The 15045-nt window shown below is 41.9% G+C and overlaps 1 protein-coding gene across 1 annotated transcript in view; it reads right to left on the bottom strand.

Annotated features, from left to right (window-relative positions):
* Positions 1-14482, bottom strand: part of RPS6KA2 (ribosomal protein S6 kinase A2) — a 320987-nt gene extending 306505 nt beyond the window's left edge. The window contains exons 1-2 of the mRNA XM_075706741.1: positions 14420-14482; positions 11270-11314 (exon numbers count right to left, since the gene is read on the bottom strand). Of these exons, the coding sequence (XP_075562856.1) occupies positions 11270-11314; positions 14420-14482 (108 nt within the window). The remainder of the gene's footprint in view (positions 1-11269; positions 11315-14419) is intronic.
* Between the last annotated feature and the right edge of the window lie 563 nt (positions 14483-15045).

The following is a 15045-nucleotide window of genomic DNA, read 5'->3' as shown; positions in this document are numbered from 1 at the left end:
ATGCTTGTTTATTAGCACATACCAGGAAGTAATCCACTCACTTAAATAACATAGTCTCACATACAAGAGTATCAGCTTTTTAGTAGTACTGTATTGCTCATTGTTCCATTAGGAATATTTGCTTCCATAAGACATATTACTAAATATATTAGGATTACCTTCTAACCACAGTTGAAAATTGAGAATTGGACTAAAACGGTAAGAAGTTTTAAATTAGTGAATGTTGAGAACCCCCCAATTCCTGGTTACTGGAGGCAAGAACTGTGGCTGCTACAGTGCACAAGAGGATCAGGCTATTTATTCAAGTGCCTAAATATGCTTAAACACCCCACTTGAAACTCAGGGCACCATGAATAAATACAAGACATCAATGAAAGGGATAGACTGTACTTCAATCATCCGTCATACACGTGAACACCAATTAGCACAAACTATGCTTTCCCTCCCCTTTTCTTTTTGAAGTTTGGTAACAGAAAGAAGAATCCTACACCAGACTAAAAGAACCTAGTAATCACTCTAATTACTAACTTCACACAAACATAGCAATTAAAAATGAGAGAAAACAGCTACAAAATAAAGACAATACAGGAAATCCAAGCCAATTTTGGATGAGACAGGTCTAAACAGGGTCAGAATCTGTCATTTGCTAAGCTCACATGCAGAATAAAAGTGTTTGGAAGACTTAAGGTTTTCACTTCCTATCATTATGAAGAGGTCATTTGGTCATGATACCTACACTTCAAGCAACTTAGATATGCAAAAAATTCTATATAGATCTATATATAGATGCTGGATCAAAGTTTTGAACAGCTGGGAACTTGCAGTTAGCTTCACATAGGCAATACTGTACAAATACCCACCTACAACTCTGGATATCAGATCTTTATATTCAGCTCCTCACCTTTTTGGTGTTGATGCAACCCTCTGTCTTCCATAGAGATGTTTATATAACATTAATTTCCTGGCAACCTGTCAGAAATAACTGGCCAAATGAGACAAAACATCTGCTAGTTTTTAGGCACCCAGGTGCTTAAGAAGAGGGAATTGGCCTTCCTCCTTAACTTCCAAAACATATTTAGAACAGCAACAAAAAAATACACTACATATTTTGCACGCCATTGTAAATTTCAACATAATTTTTGTGAAACCCTGAGTGTAATAAAGATGCAGATGTACTGATCAGACAACCTATAAACTTGCAGAAGTCCTGGGTTTGACTCATTTGTTCAAATGCAGCCAGACTAATTTATTACCCTAAGCTCCCTTTTTAGTCAATATAAAAACTAGTCATGTCTTGGATAAAATAAATTGCACCCTGAAGCACGTAACTACTTAAAAACAGAAGCTTAATTCTTAACATCTACAATGACAACATGATAATTCTTCTGTGCCTAACCATGCCCATTTGAGAATATATCTTTTATTTGTGTGTCACAGATGGTAGAGCTACCTTCTGATTTTTCCCCATCAAGTCTTTAGAAGAAAACAGTCAGAGGAAGACTCTTTCTTCCAGAACAGCAGCAGTGCTCATCTTGCTTCTTTGTCATGTCACTTTTTCTTTGGGGACAGTTATTTATAAATCTTGGAAGTATTGGGAAAGGAGAGAAGAGAATTCAAAGGAAGAATTCTTATTTCAATGCAAAACACTATGTTCTTAGGAGATAACAAACCATAGAGTGAGCAAGAAAACTAGAGTAAGCTAGGAAAAAAGGGAAAACAATTGACTTTCAGCTCACTGTAATGAAGAAAAATGGATTTTCTCACTCTGGAGTTGTAACCATCTATGTGTAAATTGTAGTTTGTTTCCCCTTCCTTCCCCACCCCCCCGCAAAAAACAAAAAAAAAACACCAACAAAACCACAGCTCTCTAGGAGGCACCGTACTCATCACAGAAAAAATTTATCCTTGACTCTAGGGTCTGCCAAGTGACTCATCTCTCCTGATGACACAATTAGCTCATAGCCAGCACACTCTCTTGGGCACCAACTGCCATTATGGAACAAGTTCATTTTCATGAGGGAGCAGTTTTCCAGAGATGAACTTTCATTTATTTTAAGTAATAACCCTTGTTCAAAAAAAATCAGGGAGCCTAATTCTGTGAAGTGTTTTACATCTTGCATACACTTTATCAGAACTTCTTTCCCCCATTCAGCATGACATTTGCTCAGTACTAGCTGCTACAGAACACTCTGCAAAGTTTATTTTGAAAGCGTCTGAACACATAGATTGCTATGCATCCAAGTGCCTGTCTGATTGAGTAAATCAGAGTTGGCCATTTTGGAGCACATTTAAGAAAAAAATTGGCTGGTTAGCTGTTTGTTCAGTAGCTAAACACTGCAAACTTGAAAAAAAAAATCCAACACACAACTAAAAACCACACACACCTATACACACCCCTCATGCTTTGTCCCTGAACTCTGCAGGTTGCATCACCCTACTGCGTCAGCACTTCTTGGAGTATCAGGAACAGAGGCGAGATCACTGCCACAGCAAAGTCCCAGTTCAATAAAGGTTCAAGAAGATCATGGCCAACACATGTAAGAGTCACACTTCAGTAGGAGCAAGCATCAGCTGCTATGTCAGGTAAGGAAAGCTCTGCCACCAATTATTATCAGCTACCTTCTCTACCAGCTAAAACCCCACCACCTCATGATCTAGGGTCTCAATGGATATTGAAATGAGTTCATTTTTTGGTTCTTAAAGACCAAGGTTTCCAAGAAACAGGATCTGTCACCCTTCAGCCATGAAGAGAATAGTTTCAGTGCAGATTGCCATTCACCATAGATCCTCAGCATCTTAGCAATGGCTGCAGAAAGCCAGAAGAATTGAGAAATGCTGAACACAGTTCACAGACATTTTTCAGAAGTTTCTTTAAATACTCTCTACTATCCTGTCTCCGATGCATCCAAGCCACAACAGCACAGTGTCTGAAAGCAGTAGAGTAATTAAAAAAAATAGCAGAGACTGTGCAATAAAAATAGCTAGAAACCAAAGTTTAACATTAACTTAAAATGTTTAAGTTTAATGATATCCCATTCAAATATCACAATTCTTTAGTTTGTGTAATAACTTTTTCTACACATTATACTTTACCCAAAATATTTCAAGTTTTCTATGCCTCTCTATTTTCTGTATTAATTGTACAAGGGAGAGGACAAGGAAAAAGATCAAAATTTAAAAAAAAAATCATTTTTTCTTCCTTTTATACTGATGTGTCCCCTATGTCTGTCCTGATTCAGTTGGTGAAGACAGTGACAAGAAGTCAATTTATAAAGAATCAGAAGTAACAAAATTCTCTTTCAAAAGAAGGCAGCACAGCTGTTGTCCTATCAGCTTCCCCTCCAGTGTTGGGATTCTGAACACAGGCTCTGGGGTGCAATAGGAGAAGGAGACACTGCATTCACTGCATGACCCCAGCTGTCCCTCTCACATTTTATCCACACAAAGTCAATGGTGGAGCTATCCTTCACCTCCATTAAGGATGCACTTCTATATACTCTGTTCTGCATGAGGTTAGGCAGAAACCAATATTTTGTTGGTTGCCTGATCAATTTAATTCCAAACAAATTGCAGTTATTTACTTTAAAAAAAAGCATTAGAAGATATGCACTGAGGATTAATTCCCCAAATATATTAAAAAAAAATCAGTGTCTAAAATCAATTTACAAAGTTATTACCTACTAAATCCTTCTTAAAAGCCAAGTACTTGAGACTTTTAGAAAATTTTAAAATTTACTTAAGGTAAAACAGCTTACACTGCCTACTTAACAAAGAACTGTGGGAAGAAGAAAATACAATTCATTTCTTAAATACATCACCAGTGTAGTTTTTGTAAGGTTCTATGCAAGGTCATAATTTTCTAGTAATCAGACAAGGGCCTGCATTTGAGCTCACTCAGTATCTACCTTTATAGAAACAAACAAGTCATCTGGGAGAGACTTGTACGCATCTCTGTTTTGGAGAGGTGTGTAGCATAATATCTAGACTCACAGTTACTTATTTACTGTGATAATGCATTGCTTGATAAGAAAACAATTTTTCATTACTTCAAACTTTTTTTTTTAAAACATGGCTCCTTAATTCTGAGGGTTTGGGGTTTTTTATGGAGGAAGAAAAAAACCCAGCATGTTAAATATAGTTTTGTCATCATCTAGCAACTTTAACTAGGCTTCCCTCCTCAAGAGTTTTTACATCTATTATATAATTACACTTCTCTACACTGTGTCATACCACTCATTTGATGATCAGCCTCCTATTGATTTTTCCCTGAAAGAACAGTCTGTTCCTATGACCTTTTTTAAAAAAAAGGTACAGACATATTTTTTTTGTGTGTTTATGTATAAAAACATACACACTGATAAAAATGACCAAGAAACTTCACTTATTCTCTTTAATAACTTCCTGCCCCAGGACAAGCCTGTGTTCTGTGATCATTCCTGACAGCCAAAAGACACAAATCATGCAGTGGCAGAGAAATTTACACAGTTATTCTGTTTTGTAGATCCTCAAAATGCATATATTAACCTGTGACCTGCAAACATAGCCAGAGATGTTGATTTTTTTGCTTTGCTAAGCAGGCCTTATGATCACTATTAAAAGTCATCCACAACATGCATTTAGTTTTCATAATGGATTGAACAGTCCACACTAGGTGTATTGAGACCTTCGATTAACTGAAGTGGGAGACACAAAGGAAACTTCACCAGATACTACTGAAAAAAACCAACAACTACCTCTCCAATTTTGCAACAAAAGGAACTTTTGAATGGCAAACCAGAATGTTCTGACCCGCCTTAAGTTAGCTGCTTTTTTTGGTCGGAGAAATGAAGTGATATACCAAGCAATTCTGGTACTTGTGTACACTGGTTAAGCTGTTTTGACATAATCCTAGTGATGATCACAACAAACAGCCTGGAAACATTCTCCATTGCCTCTGCAGTTGAATACTACTCTAGCACCTTTGAAAGAGAGGCTGTTACTGGCAGTTCAGTATTACACTAGCACAGACATGCCTCGATGCTGTGGTAGGTACCTACTACAGACAACCTGACCAGGAAGACGTAGAGGCCTTCTGGAAGAAGCCTTATGTGTGCAGGCCCTGATCCTCAAAGGATCCACTTTATCCACCCTGGTATCCTCTGAAAGTGCACAAGCAATCCAGGAGACTTTTACATCCATAAATGCTCTTCCTGACACAGATGATCAAGGAGCCAATGAGGGCAATTGTTCTGCTAGACCTGATCCTTACAAACAAGGAAGTACTGGTCAGGAATATGAAGTTTAAGGGCAGTCTTAGTCATAGTTACCATGAGAAGGAAAACCCCAAGATCCTGAGAGGAAAGAACAAAGCAAAAAGCAGGATCACAACCCTGGACTTCAGTAGTGCAGACTTCGTCCTCTTCAGGCACCTACTTGGATGGATGCCATAGAAGATGGCCCTAGAAGAAAGAGCAGTCCAGGAGAGTTGGCTAATTTTCAAGGATCATCTCCTCCAAGCTCAAGATTTGGCCACCCTGACCAACAGGAAATCATGCAAAGGCAGCAGGAGGCCTGCATGGATGAACAAGGAGCCTTTGACAAAACTCAGACATGGAAGTGAAGTATATGAGAGGAAGAATCACAGGGAGGTGACCAGGAGGAATATGGAGACTATCCAAGCATGTAGTGATGGTGTCAGGAAAGCCAAAGCCCATCTGCAGTTAAATCTGGAGTTAAATCAAGAAGGGCTGCTGCAGGTATACCAGCAGCAAAAGGAATAGCTTTGGTCCTGCTGCTGAGTGGAGAAGAGGAGATGATGACAAAGGATAGAAGAAGGCCAAGGTACCCAGTGCCTTGGTCTTTACTGGTAATAGCAGGCCTTTGGGAATCCCAAACACCTGACACAGACCGGAAAGAAGGATTTGTCCTTGGTGGAGGAATGTCAGGTTAGGGAACATTTGAATAAGCAGGACATACAAAAGAAAAAAAAAAAAAATCTATGGGACCTGATGAGATATATCTATGAGTGCTGAGGGAGCTGGCTGATATTTTGAGGCCACTCTCAATACTCTCAAAGCTCATGGCAATTAGGAGAGCTTCTTGACAGCTGGAAAAAAGCAAAATGTAACTCCTATCTTCAAGGAGGATCCAGGGAATTGCAAGCCAGGCAGCCTCACCTTGATCCCTGGAAAGATGATGAAGCACATCCTTCTGGAAAGATTTTCCAAACATATGAATGACAAGGAGATGATTTGGAGTAGTCAGCATAGATTTGCAAAGAGGAAAATTGTGCTTAAACAACCTGGCAGCCTTCTGTGAAGAGCTGACTGTTTTGGTGGATGAGGGCAGAGCAGTGAGTGCTTTTTATCTTAAGTAAGGCTTTTGACATTGTCTCCCATATCATCATCTCAGACAAACAGATGAAGTATCAACTAGGTAAGTGGACAGTGAGATGGATCAAAAACTGAACTGCCATACTCAAAGGGCTGTGATCAGCATGAAGTTCAGGTCGAGGCCAGTCACTAGTGGCATACCCCAGGGGTCAATACTGGGTCCAGTATTGTTTAACATCTTCATTAATGACCAAGACAACTGGACAGATTACACACTCTGCAAGTTTGTAGATGTTACAAAACAGGGAGGAGTAGCTGATACACCACACAGTTGTGCTGCTGTCCAGAGGGACATTTACTGACTGGAAAAATTGTCTGACAGGATTATTCTGAAGTTCAGCAAAGGGAAATGCAAGGTCCTGCACCTAGGGAAGAATAACCTTATGTATTGCTACAGGCTAGGGGCCAAACAGCTGGAAGTCATCTTTGCAGAAAAGGACATAGGGGTCCTGGTGGACAAGTTGAACATGAGCCAGCAATGCACCATTTTGGCAAAGAAAGTTGACAGCACCCTGGGCTGTATTAGAAAAGGTGTTGCCAGCAGGTCAAGGGAGGTGATCCTTCCCTTCTACTCAGCACTGCTGTCATGGTTTAGCACCAGCCAGCAACTAAGCACCACGCAGCTGCTCGCTCACTCCCCCTACCCCGATGGGATGGGGGAGAGAATCGGAGGAGTAAGAGTGAGAAACACTCCTGGGTTGAGATAAGAACAGTTTAATGATTGAAATAAAGTAAAATAGTAATGCTAATAGTAACAGTATAATAATGATAATAATAATAATGATACACAAAGCAAGTGATGCACAATGCAATTGCTCACCACCCAACAAACGATACCCAGACAGTTCCTGAGCAGCGATCGCTGCCCCCTGGCCACCCCCCCCAGTTTATATACTGAGCATGACATCATATGGTATGGAATAGCCCTTTGGTCAGTTTAGATCAACTATTCTGGCTGTGCCCCCTCCCAGTTTCTTGTGCACCTGGCAGAGCATGGGAAGCTGAAAAAGTCCTTGACTAGCATAAGCAGTACTCAGCAACAACTAAAAACATCAGCATGTTATCAACATTCTTCTCCTACTAAATCCAAAACACAGCACTATGCCTGCTACCAGGAAGAAAATTAACTCTATCCCAGCCAAAACCAGGACAACTGCCAAGACATCTAGAGTGGTGTCCTATTCTGGGCTTCCCCAGTTCACAAGAGAAACGAGCTCACTAGAGTGAGTCCAGTGAAGGTGAACCACAATGAAAATGATTAAAGGATGAGAGGATCTGACCTAAAAGGGAAGTCTGAGAAAGCTGAGACTGTTCCACCTGGAGAAGACAATGCAGGGGGCAGGGAAGGAATAGAAGGCGGATCTTATTAAGATGTATAAATACCTGAAGGGAGGAAGTAAAGATGACAGAGTTAGACTCTTCTCAGTGGTATCCAGTGAAGTGACAAGAGGCAGCAGGCACAAACCAAAACACAGGAAATTCTATTTAAACATGAGAAAAGGTTTTTGCTCTTAGGGTGATCAAACACTAGAATACTAGAATAAGCTGCCCAGAGAGGTTGTAGAGTCCATTCAAGGCCCAACTGGATGCAGTCCCAAGCACCTTCCTGTAGCTGACCCTGCTCTGAGCAAGGTAGGGAGGGTTGGACTAGAGGATGTCTAGAAGTGCCTTCCAACATCAGCTTTCTATGATGCTGTCAGCATTTATCTTTGCCTTGATAAAAGTAGTACTAGAGAAAACATTTATACTGCTATTGAGGTTTTGTGCTTTCCTCACTGTGATCATTCAACACAGTCTTGCTTCAGCTCCTAAATGCTACCAACATTAGCTGTTACTGCCATTAGTTATAAAAGCTTGATCTTTCATTGAGGATCCAATAAATTCATATCTTCTGTGGACAGTGGTAGAGCCTGCAATGCATGCTTGTCATGAAAGTACACACAGAGCAGCCAGCTTTGCTCCCTCCAGTTTTATTATTCAAATTTGCACAAGAGTACACAGTATCAGCAGAACTTATATGTGTCTTTGGAAACTTTTTACAGGAGTTAACAGCAAGCCTAGGTCCTGCCATGCCATCTTCATAGAGCAAAACTTAAGAGGATTTACCCAGTTCTGCTTCCAGTTGGATATCAGCACTTCCACTGCATCTCTCCTCTACTTTCTCAAAAGCCCCATGCAAGCTTTCAATTAGAACACACAAATTCCCTTGAATGGGTAAAACAGCTCAAAGCAATGTTACAATCTAGCTTCTGAATGCTGTAATTTCAAAGTTCTGTGAGCTGTATTACACATGCTCATTATTTTAGAAATATGCGACGAAGAATTTTGCTGCCAACTGCACCTTCAAGGAGGTTTTAGATAGAATGTCAATGCTTAACTTGGACCTAGACCAGACCACAAGGCACATTACCCTTGTTTAAGTATGTTTGGGCCTCTAATGATCACATATGGTCAAATTTGTCATTCCCTATCAAAAAAGGCCAGTTTGCCAAAAAGAACCACTTCACGGAAAATCTGCATCCCATAAGTCTAAGCAAGGACTGCTGCAAGAGTTTGAAGTTCTCTCAAGGAAATTCCCATCAGCTAACCTGCTTGCCTTTGTGGCAGGACAAACAGGGCCCATGGCTTTGGGAGGACCTCCTAGAGGAACACCCTGATGACAGCAACCTTGAATATTCCAGGTGACAATTCTAGAGCAGAGCTGACCCACACTGCTCTAGGACACAGAAGTGCCTCAAACACTTTGTGTCCAACAATCCCATTAATTTATACCCCCCAAGACATTTAAAGAACTTTTCTATCAAGAGCAAGACCAGACCTGAGAAAAACGAGAAGTGCAGTTTTTATAATGCATTTTGCCACCATCTCATTTGTCCGTACTAATCACAGGATAGGAGAAACAGCAGGAGGCCACATAACCAACATAGCCTAAAGCAGGTTATTTACAAGAACATCCTTTGAGCAAAAGTGATCCATCGCATTACATGATTTAAATTCACCCCTTAAGTCAAGCTTTAATGTTTCCTGAAGAAAAAATGGCTTTTGGTTTGGGTACAGCACAGCTATCAGTGAGAAAGCCACCAGAACAGTAGACCGTTCTTTCCTACCACTACTACAGCAAGATGCAAGCTTCATAGAAATAGAACATGCTTACATACTAAGCCAGTAAAGGGCTAAAATAACATGACAGCAGCAAAGTAAGGGTTAAAAAAAAAACCCCAAAACCAGTCAGTTTTTCTTACTGTATTTTTCTGTAGTACTGCATAATGAAGGCACATGGAGGAAAGTTAAGTGAAGGGCGAGAGTACTTCTACATTGGACAGTGATATTTCACTGTCAATGATCTGTTAGTGGTCACTGTGTACTTGTTTTATAATGCACAAGTGCAGCAGGCTTTTCAATCAGATATAAGTACATCCTCCCACTTGGCATACAGACACTGCAATTGTCTTGCTGAGGCAGGAGTAGACATACAGAAAGCTAAGTGCAATTACAGATAGCAAATTGCAAATTGTAATACTTACAGCAGTAAACACATCAGAAAATGAGAGCACACAGGACTGAGGTTTCTATATAAGTAGTCATTACATGCAATTTTTTTCTGCCAAATTTAAAAATTCAGAATAAGATGCATCCTTAATGAAAATTGACTAGGTTTAAATTTGTTTAGGAAATGAAGGCTATCTTCACAGAAAAAAAAGAAAGTCCTCCTAAAACCCAAACCCACAAACCAGAAATTTAATCTTCAGCAATATCCTCAAAGATAACGTGATGAGCCCAGTTACCTGCACTTAATTTCAGCCCCAAGGTTTTGAAGCATAATTTAGTGCTTTAAGAAATGGAAAAGGGGGGGGGGGGGGGGAAATTACATTTGGAAGTGGCATCCTTTTCACAGAGCTCAAAACCAAGACTTCTTTCTCCTTTCCATCACTGGGGGGGTTTAAAACCGTTCCTTTAACATAACAGAAAGTAACAAAAAAAACCCCACCACTTACCCTTACACTGAAAACCAAACATCACAAAGGTAGGTTTGATATTTCAAGGAGTAAGAGATACTGGGAAGCTTAATGTGTTCAAAGGTGGCTATTTAGACAGGTGTCTTTGCAGCCTCCCTTCAGTCCTGAAGAGATTCAGTGTCCTTCACTTTTTGCGATGAGATGCCTAACCATCTTTCAAGTACACCTTGGTTTACTCTACACAAACCAGCAGCACCTAGTACTAACACCTGGGACCAGCAGCAGACAGTTTTTACAGTCAAGCTTTGCCCTCAGCTCATCATAACAGTGAATGTTGACTTGTTCTCACCTGCTTTGTATCTTCATATCACCTTTATCTCTTCTATTTGGCATTTGAACACTTTGAGGCAAGACTTGTGTTTTTCTGTAGGTTTAGGGTTTTTCAAATAAGCACAATGCTACAATGATACAAACAATAGGTTAACTTGAAGGAAAGAGTTAGCTCAGTCTTGCTCTGGATGAAGAGCCAGCCTAGCAGACAAACAGGAATAAATTATATTTAATAGTATTTGGGCTTAATTCATCAGCCCAATTCACAATACACAAGCATTGTTGTTATGACAGCTACTCTTTTTGAGGTCACTACAAAGTCTTCTCTGCAGAAAATCCATACACCTTAGGACATTTTGTGTTCTTTCTTGGAAAACTAGCACAAGGATAATATCTGTAAAATAAAATTCCCTAACTTCTAGTTGAACAAGTCGATCCTCCTTTTTTCACTTGACCTCGTAATAAGAGACAACACAATGGGTTGGTTTTACATCTTCAGGGCTAGAAGCATGTGGAGAAGACATACCAGAGACATTTTGTTTCCACAAAGGAAGAAGATTGTATTATCATAATTTCCTAACATTTGTGTTAACCATGAATAAACAGATTTACCTCTTTTACAGGTTCTTCATCCAGGGCAGCATCTTCCGCCACAGGCTAGTGAACAGAGAGGAGAAAAGAGAAGAAAAATATCTTGTAAACACGTGTTGTTCAGAAAGACACAATTCTAAGCAAAGTTATAGCACAAAATACAGTCAGTTCTCTTCTAGTCAGTTAAGTCACTCCAAATTTATACTACTGTAGCAGGCACGTTCAATTCTTTATGCTTAGCACAGGTAAATTAACCTTTGAATCCATGAGAAACTGCTTTCTCCAAGATATATAAAATGATAAGAGATGTAGGAGAAAGCAAGAGCACACTGGCACTATTAAAATTGCTGATGAATAGTCAAAACCAGGTTTGTCACAGGAATCACACAGAGAATGAATGAAGAACTAAACAAGATTATTCATTAATAAACTAGAGAACTGGACCAGTATTTCTTGCCGAGAAGAGAGAATATATGTATACATAGGACCAAATTTTCTAAACACTCAAGTCCCATTTAAATATTGTCATTTAAGGGGTGCTCAACTGAAACCTATTAAGTGACCAACCATTTGGAAAATAGGTAGAAAGATTAGATAGAGCTTGATCACACAGCCCTTCCTCAGGAAAATATTCCCAAGGCTGTAATTCACTACCCTATCCATCCAGCTTGAGAGGGATCGATAGCTTTGCCTACCCACAAAGAAATTCTAGACCCAGCAAATATCCCAATTTTCTTGCTTACTTGTCAGGCACAATTAATGACCTCCTGAGTCAACAGGTGAAAGAAGCAGGATTTTGCTCCAATCTTCCTTTATACAAACATAATATAGAACGTGCCCTCAATGCACTCTTCCTTATCAAGTGACTGGTTTACTATAAATGCTGTCTTTAATATCTGCAAGTCATTCACCTGAGTCATGCACTGGCACTCATAAAAGCCTCTGTTCTAAAAGGGTTTTTGGCATTAAGGAAGGAGAGAAGAAAGAGGTCCATATGCATAAAAGAATGAAACTGTCTCCCTCCTTGTCTAGTAACTGTGAAAAGCTTCCATGAAAAAGAACAACTTGCAAACAATCATGAAAACATTTCATCCCACACAGACTCAGAGCCCATGACAGCTCCCTTGAAGCAGTCCAATCACTAGTGTTTAAGCTGCATTCAGCTCATTAAAACCCAAATGCCATTACTGTTTGAAAATCAGAAGACTGGTCTTCATGGACAATAGCCCACAAGAGATAAAACTAATTTCTATGTACCTTAGATTTAAACAAGCAGTACTTTAGGAATTCCATCTACAGCATGATTTAAAAGGGTTATAAGCTACAGCAGATCTTGAACATGCTTAGAGAGCAATGAGAAAATAAATGGTGCTCTGTTGTCCTCATCTAACCTGCAAAAGTTAATGCCTGTATTTCTTTCCTTTAACCCTCTGTAAACTTTTTGTAAGTGAAACCTTAACAAGAGTGATAGAACAGCGTGTCTCATAGCTATGGTATTCCTTAAAGCAGGAAACACACATGCAAATCCCACGAAACAAAACAGAAACCCAAACATCGGCTTAACTAGCATTGTAATGGCTCAGTTACACTTGGTAAGGAGACCCACATGGTTTCTTCCAGAAGAAAGGTCTAAATGGTCCTCTACCAACAAAAGAGGTGACAATAGAAAGCTGTTGTCCCAAGAAATGGACTTTGGGCCTTAGCGCAGAATCTTACCCTATGATCTAAGGAAGTTTTTCCCAGAAGCTGATGGCAGAAAAAACAAATCTGAGCAATGACTGAAGTGTCTTCTGTCTGGGGCAGAAAGAAAAATACTGGACTCACATAAAACAAAACAATTTTAAGAGAAAGGAAGAGAGAAGCATGTACACACACTTTGAATACTGTGGTCAATGAAGAGGCAGACTTGGAGAGGGTGGAAAAAGCATCATTTCTACAATGTTCAGCAGAAAACTGTTCACGGTAAGTATAGTTATACAAGTCTTCTTATTGGGAAAGTGACTTAAGGTGTTATCCGACTTCTTAATCCAAAGCAGAAACAATGTGCTGTTTCCCCAGATATAACCTGTTTGTTAGCACTCAGATTCCTTGCGTCACGCAAAGTGGAGCAAGTTGCAGCACTCAGAAGTTAATTACACGACATAAACCTCTGCAAGCCCCCCAAACTCATTCTTAACCTAGAGACTCCAGAATGAACTACGCTGCTATAATACATTATAGGATCACTTCTGCCTTATTGTTTAAATATATAAACTAACGCTCTGTAGGAAACCTCTTCCACAATTCAGCAGCTCTTCTTTTTGTTCCCTGTAACCTGGCTGGTTAAGTTACACTCCCCTCTGTCCCTCTCCCCAAAACCCTGTTAGGGTGCTCTGACCAAAGAACTGGGGTGGTGTGTTACAAAATAAACACAAACCCTCCACACCTCACAACTTTCACTCATCTATTTCTGTTACAAGTATGTATCCTGTGCTGGAAACCGTTGATGGGAAATAGTTTGTTTACTACTCAAGAGCCCTAGAAATACTCAGGAATCCACTCTGCCCATCACTGCACAGAAGATGATACCTTGACACAAGACAATCTTAAATTGCAGGTAATGAAGACTCTACAAGACAAACTGTGAGCGTATATAACACAGCAACCAGCTAGCTATCACAGCACTGTTTCCAGTACGATCCTGAAAGCGCAGTCTTGTGCTTGGAAGTAATGGACAAGTAATTTTGTGCTGCTGATGCTGAAACAAACGCAAGGAAGCTCGGAAATCACAAAAAGAAGCGAGAACCACGGACCTAACCTAGCCTCAAATTAGAGATCACATACTTCATGTGTAAATGCGAGCCGAAGTCCTACTCAGTCCGCTTTGCGGGTTCCCATCTGTTTTACATGCCCCTTCCCCTACAGCCGCCCCAGATCCCCGGAGGACGGTTCGGACCCAAACTCGGTGCAGGAGCGGGCGGGAGGGCAGCCCCGCTCCCCTCTGCTCCGGCTGTGGGGCAACAGGTCTCCGAGCCTCGTCGAGCCTCTCTGCCCGCAGCGAGCGGAAGGGGGCGAGGGATCCTCATCACACCCCGATTCGCGAGGTTTGGGGCAGCACCGAGGTGGTTCCCCGGGGCGGGAAAGGGGGGGCTGGCAGCACCGCCGCGGCCGCCCGCATCCCCCGCCGCTCACCTCCGTCTCCATGGGCTTCACCTCTATCCCTTTCCATAGCTCCAGCAGGTGGGCGATCGGCATGCTGGGCGACGCTTGCCAGAAGCCGGGATCGAGCAGAAGGAAAGCGGGAGAGGAGAGGTGTCAGTCGGCGGCGGGACCCCCGGCGGAGCCCGGCCCAGGACCCTCCGCCCGCTCGGCAATATGGCTCCCCGCCTGCCCGCGGCCGCCGCGCCCCGGGGGAGCCCGCAGGCGGGGCGCGGCCGCTCCGCAGGCGTGGAGGCAGGGCGAGGCGAGGGCGGCCGCCCCGCCGCCGAGACCCGCCGCCCCGGCCGGTGCCCCCGGCCGCCGCCGCCGCCTCGGCTGGCTTTAAGCGAGGGGCGAAAGTTGATGCCGGGGATGCTGCGGCGGCGGCGGCGGGCGCTGCTATGGCAACGGCGGCGCGGCCCCCCCGCCGCCACCGCCCGCCACCGGCGGGGAGGGGGCGGCTGCTCCCCGAGAAGCCCCGGCCTGGGCCCGCCGGGGGAGGAGGGAAGGAAAAGAACATTCAACTGGCGATTTTTCCCCCCCCCCGATTCAAAACGTTGGTATATTGGCAGGGCGTGCAGCTAGCAGAAGGATATCTGAAGTGTACCGAGCCTGATGCT

This window comes from Pelecanus crispus, chromosome 3 (genome assembly GCF_030463565.1).
Source record: "Pelecanus crispus isolate bPelCri1 chromosome 3, bPelCri1.pri, whole genome shotgun sequence".
NCBI classification, from domain to species: domain Eukaryota; kingdom Metazoa; phylum Chordata; class Aves; order Pelecaniformes; family Pelecanidae; genus Pelecanus; species Pelecanus crispus.
This window is presented reverse-complemented; position numbering and strand designations above follow the sequence as displayed.